The 19065-nt window shown below is 41.7% G+C and overlaps 1 protein-coding gene across 1 annotated transcript in view; it reads right to left on the bottom strand.

Annotated features, from left to right (window-relative positions):
• Window positions 1-16757, bottom strand: part of GPC6 (glypican 6) — a 727955-nt gene extending 711198 nt beyond the window's left edge. The window contains exon 1 of the mRNA XM_063149536.1: window positions 16364-16757. Within this exon, the coding sequence (XP_063005606.1) occupies window positions 16364-16757 (394 nt within the window). The remainder of the gene's footprint in view (window positions 1-16363) is intronic.
• Window positions 16758-19065: the final 2308 nt, after the last annotated feature.

Raw genomic sequence — 19065 nt, 5'->3', positions numbered from 1 at the left:
ACAAAACATAACAAACAAAAAAGCCAAATCTTTGGCAATTTCATGTTAATTTTGTATTTGGATTTCATTAAGTTGATTCCTTTTCAGTGCTATTCGATAAGATGAAAAAGCTACTGGCAATGCTAAATGTCCCTACTCTAAACTTTGTGGAGTAATTATGAAATAATGACATTAAAAATTGCCATGCTAATGAAAAAGAATTAATTTTCCACTCCCCAAATACACTATCACACTTTTCATCTTAAGAGTCAACATCGTGGTAAATGGTAGATAAGCAGTGCTTTGCTTCGAATTAGCTTATATTTACTGCAATTTTCTCAGGCTTCAGTCTAGAGGACTGGCATTTTTCATTCCTGTATTCCGATTTTGACTTGTCTGACTACAGCAGAAGGGCAAAGGCAGTGCTTTTCAGCACACCCCGCCGCTTCTATCTTGCGGCTGCTTTTTCTTGTTTTGTCCTTTGCCTGTATTCTTCCCAAAGTGCTGATGATTGAGAAGCAAAAATACATCTCTACTGCTGTTTGCTATTAATATTTCTCCCTCCTCCAGAAGTGAGGAAGGTTCAATAAACCTCCTCATTCCTAACATCCTTATTTGAAGTCATGTCCTACATCCAAACCCAAACCAATCCAATACCTTTTTCTACTCCACACTACTAAATTACTCTACAAGGCAATAGGTGCTGTTCCTCGGTGCAGGTCAGGTCAGGCAGGGCATCCTGACCCCCCTGGGCCACACCACATCATTTGTAGGGCTGCAAGGCACTGGTGCCTGAAGTGCAGCCACCTGAGATGCCAGGGGAAGCTCATTACAGAAATGACTCATCTGAAGGGCATGGATTTGCTGGAGCACATCCAGAGGACAGCCATGGCAATAATCACAGGGCTGGAGCACCTTCCCGTGGAGACAGGCTGAGAGATTTGGGGTTGTTCAGTCTGAAGAAGAGAAGCCCTCATGGAAAACCTATAGCAGACTTCCAGCACCTAAAGAGAGCCTACTGAAGAGCTGGAGAGGAACTTTTTACAAGGACATGCAGCAACAGGACAAGGGGGGAATGGCTTTAAACTGAAATATCTAATCTAGCATTAGGAAGACATTCTTCATTGTGAGGGTGGTGAGACAGTGGAACAGGTCACCCAGAGAAGCCGTGACTGCCCCATCCCTCCAACTCTTCAAGGCCAGTTTAGTTTGGGCTCTGAGCAATGTGGTCTACTGGAAGGTGTCCCAGTCCAAGAAAAGGCAGGCTGGAAGTAGATGATTTTTGTGATGCCTTTTAACAGAAAACCATTCCATGATTTTTTAATCACTCACCTCACAGCAGAGCGAGGGGACCACTGTGAAGCTGTTGCTATCTCCTACCTGAAGCTCTCACAGAGACAGATGCCCCATCAGCTGGCTCACAAAGGATGCCTCTGCAGCTCTTGTGAGTACATGAGAATTTTAGCAGAAAACTCCTGGGACCTCTGCTGTGGCAGGAATATGGATGGACAGCTACTGGTTTTCCTTTTTTAAAAAGGAATTCCATGGGGTTTAACTTCCACGGTCTAAGAATAAAATACTAATTACAGATGAAGTGTAAAATTAGAGTTTTTAACCATAAAAATTACAAAATATTACTTTAGTTATTATGTCTTTTGTTCCAGCAGATAATGCAAAACTCAGCCTGTGTTTCTTTACTTTTACATAGCTCTGCAGAGGCAAAGTTGTGTACTTTTTCTCCCCACTGCTTTGTTCCTTCTCAAAGACTGAACTCACTGGACTCCTCTCCATATCCCTAGGAGTTTCTTACATATGGCCTAACTTTCAAGAAAACGATTTTCCAAAAATAATAATATAGAAAATAGAATTCTGGGCAAATAAAGAAGTCCTGGCCCTTCTAAAATCCAACAGTCTTGACAGGCTTTAGTCAGAAAGTGCTCCAAGAAAAGGCTGACAGAAAATTCACTGAAAGGAGGCTAAATCCTAAATATAAGAAGACCACACTAAATGATATCTTCTTTTCAGTAACTGGTGGGAAAAATTACAGTCTGAAGTTGCAGAAGCACAATAGTAAGAGCAATCTTAAAAAAGCAGGAGGGCAAGGGAGAGGGGGGGCAGGCAGGGCCAGGACATGGACATACACCAAAAAAAATCCAACAAAATGATCAAGCAACTGGGAAAAAGTAACATGGAGTGAAACTGTTGGAAATCTACTGTCAAGTTATCTTTATAATAAAAGCAACACAAATTAAATGCTAACTCCTGAGAAGGAGCAAAGAAACAATAAAGGTAAAAGAATTCTAGTAACCTAGTCAGTGAAAACTAGAGGACACTGAGTCAGCTACTCATGAGTGCCCAAGAAGAAAGATTTCTTAACGAAAATGTTGTATCTGATATGAAACAAAAAAAGAAGTCAAAGAAAGAAACTCTTCCCCCAGCATGCTGTGCACATGGAAATTGTGTACAGAGGTGAAGGACTGCTGACAGGATGTTTGCAGAGGCAAGAGCATTTTGAGACTCTATCAAGCTCTTTGAGATGTGCTAAAGGGGGGATGCAGTGATGCTGAGAACGTAGGGGATGTTCAGGGAAGGACCAAAGGAAGTGAAAGACAGGACACTAAGGGAAGGGACTTTCAGAGAGACATCACACAAGACTGCTGCAGTTGTTAGTCACTCTCACAGTCAGATAAGTGACAGAAGTGTCACACTCACTTTTGAGTTCAGCACTAAGTCCCTATAAAATGACTACAAAATTCTTAGAAAGAGAGTTTTTATCCTTGTTTTATTTTTGGAATTGATGGCGACAAGGAGAGAATTTATACTGAAAGTGAAAGTAAAAAACCAATCTGAGAAAGCCTTGTAAGTCCACTCATCAGCATTCCACCAAATATCCACCTCCTCTGTCACAGTTATGTCTATGTAACTGCACAAGAAATGCTTCTTTAGTTCCTACATCTTCCTACATCTGAGTTCTGAAGCACGCTGAATGTAGATATGCCCCAATTTTCCCAACCCACTCTGCATCCTCCTTTCTCTCAATATCAAATGTATTATTAGTTCTGTGTCTTTTATTGCTTTTCTCATTTTGTTGTTACACTGCTCCTCTGAAAATTGCTGTGTAAGTCTTGAATGAATATAATATCCTGAATTAATATAATGTCATAAATGAATGAGAATATAATGGTGTTAATCACAAAGGAAAGCTGTTCTCATTTATTTTAACTGTTCCCTGAAATAATCTTGCCAATATGCCTTTGATGTTGTTAAAGTTTCATTTTAAGTACTTACTTCATTTCATTTTTATATACTGCTTAAATTGATGTTTGTGTTGTTTTTCACCTGAGAAGATATTTGAAAAGGAGGAAGAACTTGCTTGTGAGGGTCAGCAGTGTATAATCGATAGATTAATCATGTTATGTGTGTGGAATTCATCAGAACTTAATTTCTTTAAACTTCATGATATTTGGAACACCTCTTGCATTTTTGATGAGCAGCCCAATTAAAAAATAATGAACCTGTTTTTTTCTAAAACTGACTTATTATCTTGGTGGTTTCCAACAGCAACCTAGAGCTCAGTTTTATATTAAATTATTTTGTGCCTGTTGCCCAGCAATATACCTTTGCAACCTTCTAAGGTGTTCCAAAAGTCAAACAATTTCCCCAGGAGAAAGTTTTAAAGCTTTTCCCAGTACCAAGTTTATATCGAGGCTCATAAAGAAAATAAAACTTGTACTGGAAACAGAGAGAACCCATGGGATGTTCAAGACCTCTCTCCTGTACCTTAACCTTTATGGAACACCTTAGGAGAACAGCTTCATCTTTAGCAGACAACACCAAGATTTCTCTTGCTGACCCTTCATGGGACATTTTTGTTTGTTTTTACAGCATTACTCCTAAAATATAAATATTCCTTTAAAAATATATGTTTATAGAACACAAAATGTTGAACCCCTCATCAGGGTATAGAAGGAACCGTTCTGCACCACCACCCACTCCCACGAACAGGAAAATAAAAACATCTTCCAATAATGTTTTCTGTTTTCATGCACGTGTTTGAGGAATGATCAAACCATTTTTGGAACTACAGCCTACCCAAAACTCAACTTCAACAATAATCATGTGCCCTTCCAATAGTTAACAGTGATGTGCTAAAAAACAGGCACAAAACTAAACATCCTCTCTGTCTCAATGAACACAGAATCATAGATCCATGGAATTGTTTGGGTTGGAAGGGACCTTGAAAATTACCAAGTTCCAACCCCCTGCCATGGGTCGGGGCACTTTTCACTAAACAAGGTTCTTCCAAGTCCCATATAGCCTGGCCATGAACACTTCCAGGGATGGAGCATAGGTAACACTCCTGGGCAACATTCTTCAGTGCCTCACCATTCTCACACTAAGAAGTTTCTCCCCAGCATCTAATCTAAACCTATCCTCTTTGACCTTAAAGCCACTGCCCCTTGTCCTATCACTTCCTGCATATTGTTAAACATCCATCTCCACTCTCATGTTATTTCTGGTTATTATGTGATACTATTTATGCACAGGGGAATTGCTTCAAAAAGAACCAATGGATCACATGCATCCTTCCAAAAAACTGCCTTGAAGATGTCTCAAAAGGTGGAGGGAGGACTCAACTCTCTCACTCATCAGCAAGCAGCACACACAGGGTTTTTCTCCTACATCACATTCACTGGCTGATTATTCAGTGAATATTCTAACTTCCCTTATGCATTGTATCCTGTAGCCTTAAGCACCCATATGAGGAATTATCTTGCAAGGCAGGCAGCTGCCTAAAATAAGGAACTGTATCAGTAAAAACAGTGATGGCCTAACTCTTTGTGGAAGCAATAAGTGTTTCAGCAATGCCAAGAAACTTTAGAAACTGAATTATCTGTTATTTTTTTCTTATTTTGAAATAGGGATGTATGTATGTGTCTGTGTAGCGTAAACAAGAAGTGTTGTGGACAGAATGGAAAAGAATGATTTAGAAGAGAGAAGTTCCCTGTAAGGAACGGTGAAAATGTTCAGAATATATTCTATAACTCGCCTTTGCAAATTAACTCCTCACTGTTGAAAGACATGCCTGCAGCTCACTTGTAAAATTAGATCAACCAAGACACTTTTTCCACAAAAATTTGTTTGAATATTTTGTTCCTGTTCTATCTAATGCAACTTGATAAGTTCCTTTGCTCCAAAGGGTTCCAATGATTAGCACTTGCGGATCGCAGCAGGGTGAAATAAAAATGAGACAAATATTTGTGGAATAAATATTGGTAATGTTTACAAATTTGCCTTTCATATGAGTGTGTCAAAAATACAAATATGTATTAATCAGAAAACGTGGCTGCTAGCTGTTAGTACGAACTTCCCAAAATGTTTATTGTTGAAAATTTTAAATGGCTCATGTCATATTTGCCCATTTCAACTGATTAAGATTTTGTATCTCTGTATCTCTATATCTCTATATTGGATTTACATAAAGATATAGAAACCTTAATATCTATTTTGAGAAGTTTTATTTTGCTACATCAGTCCTTTTCTTATGGCTTGTCTGAATAGTCACTGGATGCAACAAGTTGATCAGTTCCAAGCATCAGGCAAGCCACAGAATGGAACAAAAAGATAAGCACTTAGGTAACAGCCATTAAAATGATGATGATCCTAATTTTCCAATGCCATTACTCTTTCTAGAAAGGTTTATTGTCTGTGCTGTACAATAAATGTAATAATGATGGTGAAAGGACTATAAAAATAACCTAAAAGTTTATAAATCAATAGCAAAATGACACACATGATTCTTTAACCCAGCTGAAGTTTATGGACTGATATCAGATTTGTTTGGCATTACAGAATAAAATCCTCATGAATCCATTCTTAAGTGTAGAATTTGCTTCATCTTAAGTTGACTTTTTGCTCTTCTTGCAGTTGAAAAGGACAGGGAACTTCTGTAGCATTTCCTCTTTGGAGGAAAATCAGATTTAGCCGGAAGTCCATTAGGCATGGAGATAATGGCATCAGTGACCATCCTGTCACTGAAAAATGGAAATTACTCTAGAACACTCAAGGAAGAAAAAAAACTAACAATGACAGGAAAACGATGCAACTATTAAAAAGACAACTGGACCTCACTTATAATCCAAATTTGTAATCCACTCGTTATCCATAGTGTTACATATAGCCCAAAATGTGATACAATCTCAGCAGACTTTTTGAATGTAAGGAGCTGTTTGGATACAGGGGTTTATAAATATATATATATATATATATATACACACACTGTGGACATAATACTTTAATGTATTGTGTATTCCTCTAGGCTGAAGAGACAGAATTAGTCTGTTGTGAAAGGAGCAATTTAAATATGTTCATCAGATACAAAAAGCTTTACTTCAGCACAGACCTGTATTTATGTGTTTAAGTATTCGCCAGCAACCAGATTTTGGTATACGAGGTGGAAAGAGTTTGTGGTTTGGCCAGTTTCTGTGCTGAGCATAGACTATGCTTTAGACAATGATTTACAGTGTCCAGCTGGAGTTGCTTTAAAAGCAAACTCAAACTCTAAATTGCTAATTAACAAGGTACAAAGTTGCATCCACAAACGATCCATCAATTACTGCTGAATCTCACCAGGATATGAAGCTGGCATCTTTTAGAGGGACATCTAAAAAATTAGGCAGCAGATTTATTTGTTTTATGTTTGATGTCTGTGTAACAGAGAAAGGTTTAAACAGTATGTACATAACTATGACATTATGATTTTGTAAGTCTCATGAAGAAATACTGACATAAATGTAAAATGGAACCTCTTTGTAGATAGGACTGTTTCTTCCTTGCATTTCTTCAGTGCTTCTCACAATTAAATTGCAATTTTAAATTCTGATCATTTACTGCTCTATTTACTTTTGTAAAAAAACCCTCTCCAATTAATTCTCAATCAAATTCCTCCACCAGTTGCATTCAATGGAGGCAGATAGGCAAAAATAAGGTTTGGGGGAGTCTTTAACTCAAAAAACTAAAAACAGAAGCGTGCAACTGCCTCAGAGCCAATCTGATTACAATCAATTCACACACAGCTTTTAGTATGCTCTCTTAGTAGTGAAAGAAGAAAGAGGCTTTGGAGTTCTCATTTAAAGAACAGTACAGGACTTCTGAAGATCAGTTTTAAGAACAAGTTAATCACTGTTTCAGCATTCAGTTTCAGGAAGTCCTTTCTGGAAGTCTTCCCACTTCATCAGCCATGCTACATGGCAAAGACAGGTGTTTGTCTTTAATCAGTGAATATTAGCTATGTTCCAGGTATTCCATTAACAGTGCTTATTGCCTGGCCACAGTAAGCACAAAAAACATCTCTTGGAATAGTAATGATCAAGGACTACTATTCCTGCTAGTTACTGATTCAATAAATAAACATACACTGTGCCATTCTTTTAAATACTTTCATTTTTAAATTAGATTTTGATTTTCCGCTCAAAACCACCTAAACCTCTAGGTCAAGTCAACATGACTTTGCAATTTTGATTTGTGTTACCTGTCCGCCCTGTTTTATTTTGCAACAGGACTGTTAGGCAAGGATAGACTACTTCACAAAATAAAAACTGTTTTATTAAGGAAGGTTTTACTGTGAGCTGACATCAAATTTTGGAAACAGTTTTAAATACATGCATGCTATGCAAAGAATGGACCAGATATGTGTACTGTAACCTAAAATGACTCTAACTGGTTAAAGGAAAAATTACCTGACTGAGAAACTGTTCAATAGGTATTTTCCATATTTCTCTACAACAAAGATAGTGCTGACAGATTAAATTATATATATCTATTCTCATCCAAGGAGCCTAAATTGCTTATATGCAGTATTAACTTATATGTTAAAGTTGTAAAGCCAAAAGCTAATATCAGAGAACTAAATATTCATATTTTGTGTTTACTCTGTGAATCAATTCTGTGTAACTAAAGAAGATGAAGTTGCTGTTTGTATTCACAGCTCCTTTCCCTCTGTAACAGACAGAAAACAGATCAGGTTGAGCCACTGGACACTGATGTTCATCAGTCCTTGCCTTTGATTTGTCACTGCATTCTTTATGCTTCTTAAGCACAAGCACTTATTTAAAAACAAGGTTACTTAGAAACTGGAAGGCATTTAGAAATTGTTCAACATCTGAAGTCTCACAGCTGACACTTGGATACTTAGGACATACAAAGAAGCATTTTGCCACTGCTTTTAACCATCTCTATTTCAGTGCTACTGTGAGCACAACTGTAAGGTCAAAGGTGCACAGAGTTGGGAATGGTCACCCTCAGGTGTAGAAAATATTTGAAACATCAAAACAGCAATAAATAACAGTACACAAACACGAGGTCTAACAACCTAATCCCTTTGCCTCCTAACCTGCAAATTCAACATGCTATAAAATCAGCAGACACCCACTAAACTGACCACATTAACTATTACACACTGACATGATAACAAACAAGAGTTTCCCTAAGGCAGTAACATCCTCTAAGTACATTTCCTCATCCCAGGCAAGTGTTCAGCTCCATCAGTTTTGGAAAACAGACGCCTTTGCTAGTATGGCTTGTAAAGTTGATGGTGATGCAGTTAAAAAGGCAAGAACAGAAGTGGAGATAACAGCCAAGAATGTTCAGCTGCTAATAGTTTCTTCTGAACTACACTGCTAAGAGCACTATACTACTGCCACGCTGTGTTTCAGTGACACATGCGAAAAGATGGACAAACTTTCCCTAGCAGTTTCAACAGAATTGTAAGACACCTGAAGGACACCAAAAGATCGTCAGCCCCATGTTCTCATCATGACTTCAAGTATTTCCACATAATATCTTGAGCAACTTCAAGATGGTTTTTGGTGAATTTGCTAGTAGATCAGTTTTCCAGTTCAGGTCAGCATCTCAGAGAAACATTTCCTGAAGACGGGAAACCTGAATCCTGAACAGAAAAGTACTTACAGGAAATGTACGCAGGGTATGACAAGAGCCTCCCTGGCCATCTGACCATCAGGCACCACTGTCGTACTTTTGGTAGGATACTGCACATAAAGATCCATTCCCCACTGTTATGCTTCATTTCTCAAAACATAAATCCTGTTTAAGAAAGCCATTTTAGTTGCCTGTATTAATTACTGTTCTCAAAGACAAACTCCAAGGTCATAAGGGATACCAACAATAACTCAAAAGCCATCCACAGCCATTTGACATGAGAACCACAGTGAGGCATTTACAGACTGTATTTTGCCAGGTCTGGAGTACTTCCCCACACCTCCACAGTTCTCCAGCTACAGCAGTATCTACATACATTCTCCCACTATAGCACATCACAATCTGATACCAAGATATACGAAAGCCTCACCCCATGCACTGTTTTCTCTTCAAGGCCAACTCATACAAATGCCAAAAAGATGATCCTGCAGTCCCTAGCATGTTAGAAATTCAACACATGAGCCAGGGGACAGGGCTAAAAACATCAGATAAGTATGTTGCTACCATTATAAACACATCAAGAGCTGCACAGACTGGCAAAGAAACTGTTTCTGGCAACAGAGAAGTCTAGCTTTTGACTTACAAGGCAGGTTATAAGACCTAGCACTTAATCAAGCATCAAGCTTAACTAACTGGACTTCCCAAGCAGTAGGATTAGCATGGTTGACTTAGCCTTTGGTCTTTCTGACATATATGAAGTGAGTCCTGTGTTGTTTTTTATTGTGCCTAATGTTTGCATTCAGGTGTTGGTCAGATGGGCCCATAAAACAAAGTTTCAACCTGGTTTGCAAGCACCTGTACTGGTAACGTGCAACTTATCAAGCTCTTTCAGTCCTTAAATGGGTCTTTGAAGCCACTCCAGGTAAAAGCTGTAACTTTACCTGTGCATGCACATACATGCACACACAGAGATACTATGTGTTCCTCTGTAAGCAAACTTATTTAATGCCACTCCACAGCACCTGCTAAAAGCAGTCGACACTTCCACTTATTTTGGGGAGGTTTGCCCTGGTATTTTAAACCCAACAGGTCAGTGAGCAGATTCAAGGCTCCACTGTTTGTCAAGCATCTGTAGAAATGCTTCTTTCAGGAGGAAAAAAAAACAGCTAGAGATGCTCAGTACCCTTTACATCTGCTGCTCAGCTGGAGACACTGTTAAAAGGCCATTAGAAGCACAAGGTGAAAGACCTCACAGGCCAGGTGAGCTGGAGAGCAATTTACTGTTTGCATTAGGAGTATCAGCCCTGGCTGCTTCTTTCTGGTGCACTGAAAGCAGTTCCTGTGCCCAACCCTGAAAATCAGGACCAGGACTCCATCCCATCTCAGAGCTGGGGTTGTGCTGCAGAGCCTCTCCCTGCACATTCAGGTTTCATAGTGGCTGGAGGGGACAGCAACCCTCCCAGCACAACCCACAACCCCTGACTCTGCCCACAGAGACTGGCTCTGCTGGGCGGATGTCACAGTAGGACACAAATTGCTGTCACCTGTGCAGTCAGAGGGAAACTCTTCCAGCACATCTTTGGCAGCACCTGCCTCCAAATGCCACGTGCCTCCTGTGTTCCACAACTGCTCAACAGAATAAAGTGCTGCTGTTCCACTTTGCTGGAAGGAAAAGGTCACGTTAGCCAAAAGAAACTCGTCGGAGAGCGCTGATGGTCTTTGTGACAGCCTCCTACACCAACAGCTAGAAATGTTCTTATTAACGGGAGCTCATTTTTCAGTATGTGTGCTGGAGCTCTAGAGCAATAGGTAGTGAAGAAAGCAAATTCTGATTTCAGTAGGTTTTTAGGCCATTTTTATATACAGAGGAATAAAGTGCTATGAATTTTACCAGCATATGTTTTCTTGCCATCTGCAACACATTTTAAATTCCTTTTGCATCTTATAATGTATTCTCTCTCTTTAGCATAATAACAACTCTGCCTTTAAAAACCAACCTTTATATGCTGTTCTTAGGAATTTCTGAAGAAGTGTTAATTCTTTTACACATATTTAAACTGCTAAAATAATTATGGCTGGTAGCACGAACAGTCAAAACCAGAGAATGCGGGTTCCCTTCACAGGGAGAGAGCGCCCATTAACCAGGTACAAAAGGGGGCATACAGTCATAGTTCACTAGAAAAGTAATTTCATTTTGCTAGTAATGGGAGTGCTGATACTCTGATACCATAATGGAGTTTTAAGCACCAAGCCTGTTATTTCAACTAGAAATTTTAATGTAATTATGCATTTTTACTTTACTAAGCAGAAAGGAAGATTAGTATGCACAGTTTTCTTACATGTATCGTGGGGAATAAGGCAGAGATCTCCAAGTGATACTGCAAGATGCTCAAGTCATTCAAAAGAAATGGCAGGTAGTAGTTTTAAAGACAAATTACCCAGAAAAGCTTTTATTGTTGATCGCTTGTTATAAGATTTGCCATTTGCAAGTAATTGTACATTCAGCTGAAACTGACCTTTTATGAGAGCCAAGTGGTAATATAAATGAAATGAATATATTCTTTATTGCAGTAATATAAAAAAGAATGGCCCGAGCTTTTAACATAGTGCTTGACCTCTGGTGTCTGAACACCACCTAATCTCAAGAGTATTTCACAACAGCACATGATGAAACAAGTACTAATACAGCTTTAGAACAGTTTAACACATTAGCACTTAGAAGTGTAGAAAATATTGTACTTTAGGCATGTTTTTGATTATAAATCAGACTGACAACAGAAATAAAAGAGATGATTAGAGACTATACACTGAAGTTCATAATTACATTCATTATTAAAGCGTTGCCTTTTCTATTTTGAAGTCCCTCTTTCCAAATTACTCTAGCATGAAGTCACACTGGGAAACTCCAGATGCTGAGATATAAAATTCTCACTCAAAATTGAATTATTTATAAGCATTAAAAACATGCTATTTCTTTGCAAAGGCCCCGATCTTACAAGCATCACCTTTAGGTTTTAGATGGGCATACATAAGTTGCATTCCCCTAAATGGCATCAGTCACATACAAACCAATAAATATGTACAGAAGTGACAGTAAAGAAAGGTCTTAGGAAGGCTGCACTTCCAAACACCCACATGCACATGTCAATTTATTAGCATGCACCATGCACTCACAACTGGAAAATAAGGGAGGCCACAAGGAGAGGTGATCAGAGAGACTCTTGATGCTGCAATTACTGCAACTGCAAACAGAGGTGAGAGGGGATCACACACAATGTGGAGGATACAACTACAACAATGTTCAAACAAAAAGGAAGTTTAAAGTTCACATGAAATTCCATGTCCATCTTCACTGCCATCATGGAGATCAAGAGTGAATTAATGTCTAATGGCCCAAAACAGATTTCACAAATTTGCACTGAATATGGTATTTATTTTAGCAAGGCTATTTCTTTTTTAATACTGCTGAGGCAACCTCACAAGGTGTCTGTCTGTGAATCCCCATCTACCTCCTGGTCTACAGGCACTTTCTTCTCACAGCTCTCAGTGAGAGCAGCAGAGAAACAGTAAAAGAAGGTATTAATGAACAAGTACTTGGATACAGACTCAGTCAGGAGGATTTTCCCTATTCTGTCAATCTATTACTGCATTTTAGAGTACGAAAGCAAAACATTCCGAAAGAATATCTTGGGGACATCTGACATGGACTAATAGCTCCATTGCATGCATGACTACTGAGGTATTTATTATTGTTCTTCTTATTATTATTGTTATCATTGTTATTCTTACCACTTAGGAGCTACAAGCAACTGTATTATGTATGCTTGCTGGCTTCAGTCAACGCCTCTGTATTATGCCAGTATAAAGCCTATTCATCAAAGCACAATTTCAAGTGACTCCTGACCTTCAAAATGAAGGGTTTGCTTCTGCTTTCATTTCTCACTTTGACTATGGTGACTGTGCTGCCAGAATCTCACCTCGTCCATCATCTATCTGTGCAGGAGAACAAAGTTCACATGCCTCTTACAAAGCATTTAGAATTCAACATCTTTACTGCTGGATGCTTTATCAGAACAGTTCTAGTTTTTATCTAAATAAACTATTGTTCAGCAAATAGGAAAAAGCCCCCAAACGAAACAAAAACCCAAATCCCAAGCAAAACCACAACACACAAAACCCCACATCCTTCACCTTGGAAGTGGAAAGGCACAAAGCAGACATAACCACTACTTTAAACAGACATTCACTTCATTCAGAAAATTCTGAGGGAAGGGCACAACCCAACCTCAATTTTGACATTTCATTTTCATGACTTCCTCTAAGACAATGTAAGTTACTGAAGGCATGGCTGGAGTTAAACAAGTATTGCCAAAAGATATGTTCTATGACTTTTCTCTTGGGTGTTGACTTTCAAATTTACAGACTTTCCTAGAGCAACACATTTCCTGCAAAGTTTCCTCCAAACACTCATGAATGCTGGGTCATGGCAACCTGAGTCTCACAGCAGAACTCTTTCTAACCCACAGGACGCTCCACTCAGACAGTAGCCAGAGCAGCTCCTCTCAGGGAGGAGCCCGTGCCAAGGACAGCCAAGCACACACTGCGAGCTCCAGCTACTCACCCTGCACGTGACTGATGCACAGAATTAAGCCCACAGCAGCATACCAAGTATACTTCAAATTTTCTTCCTCTGCCCCCCGTTCTGAGGTAAAGTTCCTTTATGGAGGACTTACTTTGCTAAGCTATGTCAGAAAGCAACTTTATGTGTTGTACTCCAGTGAAGGTCACAGCACCAGAATGTGGTTATTAGACAAGACGTCAGAAACAGAAGGGTGATAACAGATATGTTCTATACAATCACATAGAACAATTTAGCATTGTTGTAAAAATACAGTGAACAACTCTAGTCACTTTACTGCCAACTTCAACATATTTCACATGCAACAAAATACCGTAGGAAAACTCTTCCTTATAGAGCGAAAACTGACAACTTTCTTCATCTGTAACTTCTACCATCTCTGTTCAAAAGTGAGTGACAGTATAAATAACGCTACAGAAGTTATCTAACAAGTCTCTTGCATTGCAGTTCCATCCAACAGAGAGATCCCTCTATGTCCATAGCCTCTATAATTTAAACAGCTCTTTACATCAGTACATAAACACTTTGCCTTAGTACATACACACTGTCTTCAGTTTATCATTTCAACAGTCGTAGCTAGAAAATAGCTTTTGAACAAATTACAACAAAAAACATGACTACTGTTAAATCAAAGCACGCAGTGTATTACTATTTATCATCACATTATCAAGACATTGATGCAAAATCTTTTGAAAACACAATGTTTGTTCAGAAATAACACTGTAATAAAGTTCTTTGAACTCCTTAAAACATGAGGCCTTTGATAGACTACACTTCTGTAACACTAACAAATTGCTTCCTTAACCAAGTCAGAATGATGGAAAAAAGACTGAATGAGAAAAAAAAAAAAAAAAAAAAAAAAAGAAGAAAGCTTCTCAAACCTGTAAATGGACTGCTTTAACTACACTTCCAACACCACACCAGGTAGCAAATACAGAGCTTTAACATTAACAAGAGCCCATGCTGTATGAACAGCTATTACCCCACCTTGCAGCACTGTACAAGAACAACACACTTAGAAACACACTTTAAAGCAACCCTAGTCTTACAACAACTCATTTGAACAGCTACAAACAGAACTGCTCAAAAGCTGATACATCAACGAGCAAAAAGGAATATAAACCACAAAAATATCAAACTACTTCAACAGGAAGCTCAGAAAAAATAACTCACACCCCCATAAATCATGTACTTAATCATAAAAGCAGATTTACTTATAAAACTTAGCGGGAAACTGTGGAGTAATTTTGGATTGAACTACTATTAAATATTTAATTACTCTGAGTCTTTCTGCCCTGATCCATGTCAACAGAAACTTGTAAATGCTGGGCTTACTTAAAAATTTGCTCTCGACTTTGCACTGTACATTCAGAAAATATATCAAACAATAAAACTTCTCAGTGAGCTGAAAGCAACAAGTGTTTACCCAAAGTTATTAGAAGTCTGAAATGTACTAGAATTTCTTTTTTTAATGTAACAGAGGATATCCTACCATTCTGTCTGAAAGCAGCTGGTGTAACAGAGAGCAAAGGGAAAGCATGACTGCATATTCAAAGGATCTGTGGCTCACAGGAGAGATTTCATGATTTCATATAACTGATGAGCAACCTGAATATAAATTACAGGAAAAAGCACAGAAAGACCAGAGAATCAGTAAGCCTGAGGGATGAAGGTGCAACACGGAACAACCTCCCCTGTATCTTTGTGAACTACAGCCTCGCTGTCCTGAGATTTTCTACATTCATCATTCCTCATGTAAAGCGCTAAATGTTACACAGTGAATAACTGTGGCATTTTTTCACCTCAAGAAGATAAATCTACTGCTTCCAACTTTCAAGAGGAAGCGAGCAAACCGAGGAGCATCTAATTCACTCTACAAATAGCAGGACCTAACAGCTAAGTGCCAGCGGCGAAGCATAAACCTTTTTTGAGGGCTCAAGCAGTCCGATTTAAGCAGCCCCGGCTCGTACCTTCACGTATAATAGCTCTCTTTTTGTGGCGCTCTCCGATTGCTAAATGAATTCCAGCCCCAAACGTATTTTTATTCATTCAGTCTTAAAGATGCAATACTGATAAGGTTGTATGGAAAAGCAGGGAAATGGAATTACAACAAAAAACTGTTCCCAACACCTTCGTAGGCGGATTGCGATGTAACCTGTTGTAGGCATGTTTGAACAGACGGAAGAGCCAAGTTGCAGGCTGCCGGGCGGCTGTGTGTGCGGGTGCGTGGGTGCCTCTCCCCGGCAGCCGGTGCCTCTGCTCGATCCGCGCTGCGGCGGCGGCGGCGCCTCCAAGGGGCGACTCTGCCGGCCGGGGCCGCGGAGGGTGCGCGGGGGAGCAGGACTGCCCTCCTCGCCCTCCTCCTCCGCTGCCGCCTCCATCGCGCCCTGTGCCCGCGGGCAGAGGGCAAAGTTTTCTCCCGGCACAGGGCGGCAGCGGGGACAGCCGCCACTGCGGAGCTGCCCGCTGCCTCTCGCCGCCCGGCTGCAACTCTCAAGAAGTTTCGGCCAGCGAACAGAAACGCGGCTGAGCCTGCCTGCGTCCCAGTCATTCTCACCCCTTTTTACTTACCCCCCACCCCCTTAGTTTGTGCATTTAATCTTTATCTACACGCACACACCCGGTCCTCCGGGAAGCCCCCGGCTGCACCCGGGCGGGCAGAGCCGCTCCGCTCCGCTCCGCGCACACAGCGCCGCGATCCCGGCCGCGCTCCGTGGGGCGTGCGCGCAGCCCGGCGGCGGCGGCAGCAGCACCGGCCCCGCTCCGCCGCCCCTGCCCGCTCCCCGCCGCGCCCGGCCCCGTCCTTACCTGCGATCTCCTGGTAGGGCACGCTGGCCAGGCTGAAGCCCTTGGCGCTGTACGCCTGCCGCACCTCGCCGCAGCTCCGCGCCTTGCCCTCGGTCCCCGCGGCCGGCAGCACCGGCAGCACCACCAGCAGCAGCAGCAGCAGCAGGAGCGGCGGCGGCGGCACCGGCAGCGGCGGCCCCGCCAGGGCGCAGCGCCGCGCAGCTCCCCGCGCCGCCGGCATGGCGCGGAGCGCAACTCCCGCGCCGCGCGCAAGTCCCGCGCCGCCGCCGCCGCCGCCGCTCCGCCGCGCCTCCGCCGCGCCCCCCGGCTGCGGGGGCGGCGGCCCGGGAGCCCCCCGGCCGCCCAGGCAAACTTTTGCGAGGCGGGGGGGAGATGGGCGCGCACACGCACACATGCGCGCACGGCGGGGGCAGCAGAGCGGTAGCCTCGTCCCTCCGGCTCCTTCTCCAAACGCGGAGCGCTCGCCCCACGCCGAAAGAAAAAAAAAAAAAAAAAAGGAAAAAAACGCCAAACCAGAACCTGAAGCAGATCCCCACAACCAAAAGAAAAAAAAAAGAAAAAAGGCAATGTAAAAAAGAGGGTAAAAATCTGTCTGTAGCTTCTGTAGCTTATGGAGATTAAAACCGCGGGCGCGTTGCTGCGAGCGGAGTCCCGGGGCAGCGTCAGCGCGATCCGCCGCGGAGCTGTGCCTGCCGCCTCTGCCGGGCTGTATGGAGACGTGGGGAAAGCAGCCGGCGTGGGGATGGACTGGACAGCGGCTCGGAGCGTGCCTGTGTGCCTCTGTGTGTGTGTGTGTGTGTGGTGTGCGTGCGTGTGGTGCACTGGATGCGTGTGCCTGTATTTACGGGAGCCGGGGAAACCTCTGCTCCGCGCAGCGCTGGAGCAGCCTCCGGAGCCAGGCAGGGAGAAATCCTGGAGACAAGACACTGCGAGGGAGAGCCGCACATGCACACACACACACGCACACACGCACACACGCACACACACACACACACACACACACAGAGAAACGTGCTGCACATTGCATCGCCGAAATACTGAATACAGGAGCAGAAAGCAAATCCTGGCGTGGATCGCTGTTTGCTGGCAGAAGGAAGGAAAAGCACCCACAGCCCCGAAAACTTCCTCCTCACCACAAATCCAGCTGCTCCTAAACCCAAAATTACAAATTGCCTGCTAGCAAGACGTCAGAAAGGTACTACTCCTCTGCAAGGTTGCTCTGTGTAGTACCAGGGTTAGACTGGGCCCCTTAAATACTTTTTCCCCATTATTATTTGTTGCACACATAAATACCTGAGCTGACAAGCTAGAATGAGGATTAGTCCATTTTCTAAAGGAAAGAGCAAAGGAAAGATGTTTCTGTGCATCACACAAAGAATGAGAAAACAAGAATGATAGTCCTTGACCTGGATAATTCCTGCCAACCTAGGAGAGGAGAGCAGGGGAACAAAACCATAAATTTCTTTTCTGCAAATGAGCATCTGCAAAAAACTGAATGGGGGAAGTGAAGAAAATTCCTGCAAGGTGAATTGTTCTTGGTTTAAGGAAAGAGAAAAATATTCTGTAAAGTATTTGATAGCAAAATCCAAACTTACAGTTTTAAAAGATATCACAGTGGTTTTTTATGAGAGAAGTGTGATAGCTTGTCCAAAGTGTAGAGAGAGATGTCAGACACAGGATGAAGTGAAGAAGGCCCAACAGAAGAAATAAAAGACCATGATCTTGCAGACTGACTTATCAGTGAGGAGCCACAGAGCAGTATCATGACATATCATAATTCAAGATACATAATTCACATTTTTACAGAAATTTTTAGGTACCAGCACTCCTGTGGTGTCACATTAGCTGCAGTGTAAGTTCTGGGTCTGGGCCAGTGTACGCAGCCTGGTCATACCTGGTGTTCTGTGTTCATCCAGTCTCCCTTCCTGTTTTACCTCTCCCACATTGTCATTCCTTCTTCTTCTCTCTCCTTTTCCCTCCCATTCCCCAGCAGAATGAGGCTGCTCTGACACGGCTTGTGCACACAGTGGGTAAGCAGTGTTTGGGTGTGTTGTAACAGTGTCAAGTGCTATCACCCAGCCTCTTCTGCCAGAGGACAGGATGCAAGTGGACCCCTCTATAACAACCTACAAAATGGAGAGCTCAGTGTCTTAACCTGCCCACTACAAATGACAAGCTGTTAGTACGTGTTAGTGCCCCGTATTAGTGAAAAGTTAGACATGGTTTGTGTATTTACTGTGCAGAAAATTTTTGACAGATATGTTTATAAGATCTCAGGGTGTGCAAGATACATGGAAGATAGACTCAGTTCACCCCAAGAGAGGATCAGAAGGGTGTTACAAATGTTAAACATACCTCAGTTCTTCAGGATTGCTCCAACTGTCTTCTATGCTGTGGTCAAAGCCAAGCATTAGTTTACCATATATTGAGCATGACACACTCCCCCACAATCCAATCTTCAGCATTTCTCCAACCCACAGGAAGTTAGTTGACACAGATTCAAATATGCAAATAAGAAAATCAGCAAACTGTTCTGAAGTGCACAAATCACTGTAAAAGAGCAAAAGAGATCCTGTGATAAATTTAGGGGTGCCTCTAGGTAGTTGTTTTGTAAGAAAAATATTAATCTGCCAGAAGAAAAAATGGAGCATGTTCACCCATGCATTTTTTGCCAATACCAGCTGAATTCATACCATTGTTAG

Source organism: Melospiza melodia, chromosome 2, assembly GCF_035770615.1.
Source record: "Melospiza melodia melodia isolate bMelMel2 chromosome 2, bMelMel2.pri, whole genome shotgun sequence".
Classification (NCBI taxonomy): domain Eukaryota; kingdom Metazoa; phylum Chordata; class Aves; order Passeriformes; family Passerellidae; genus Melospiza; species Melospiza melodia.
Note: the sequence above shows the minus strand (reverse complement) of the source record. Positions and strands in the feature narration are given on the sequence as shown.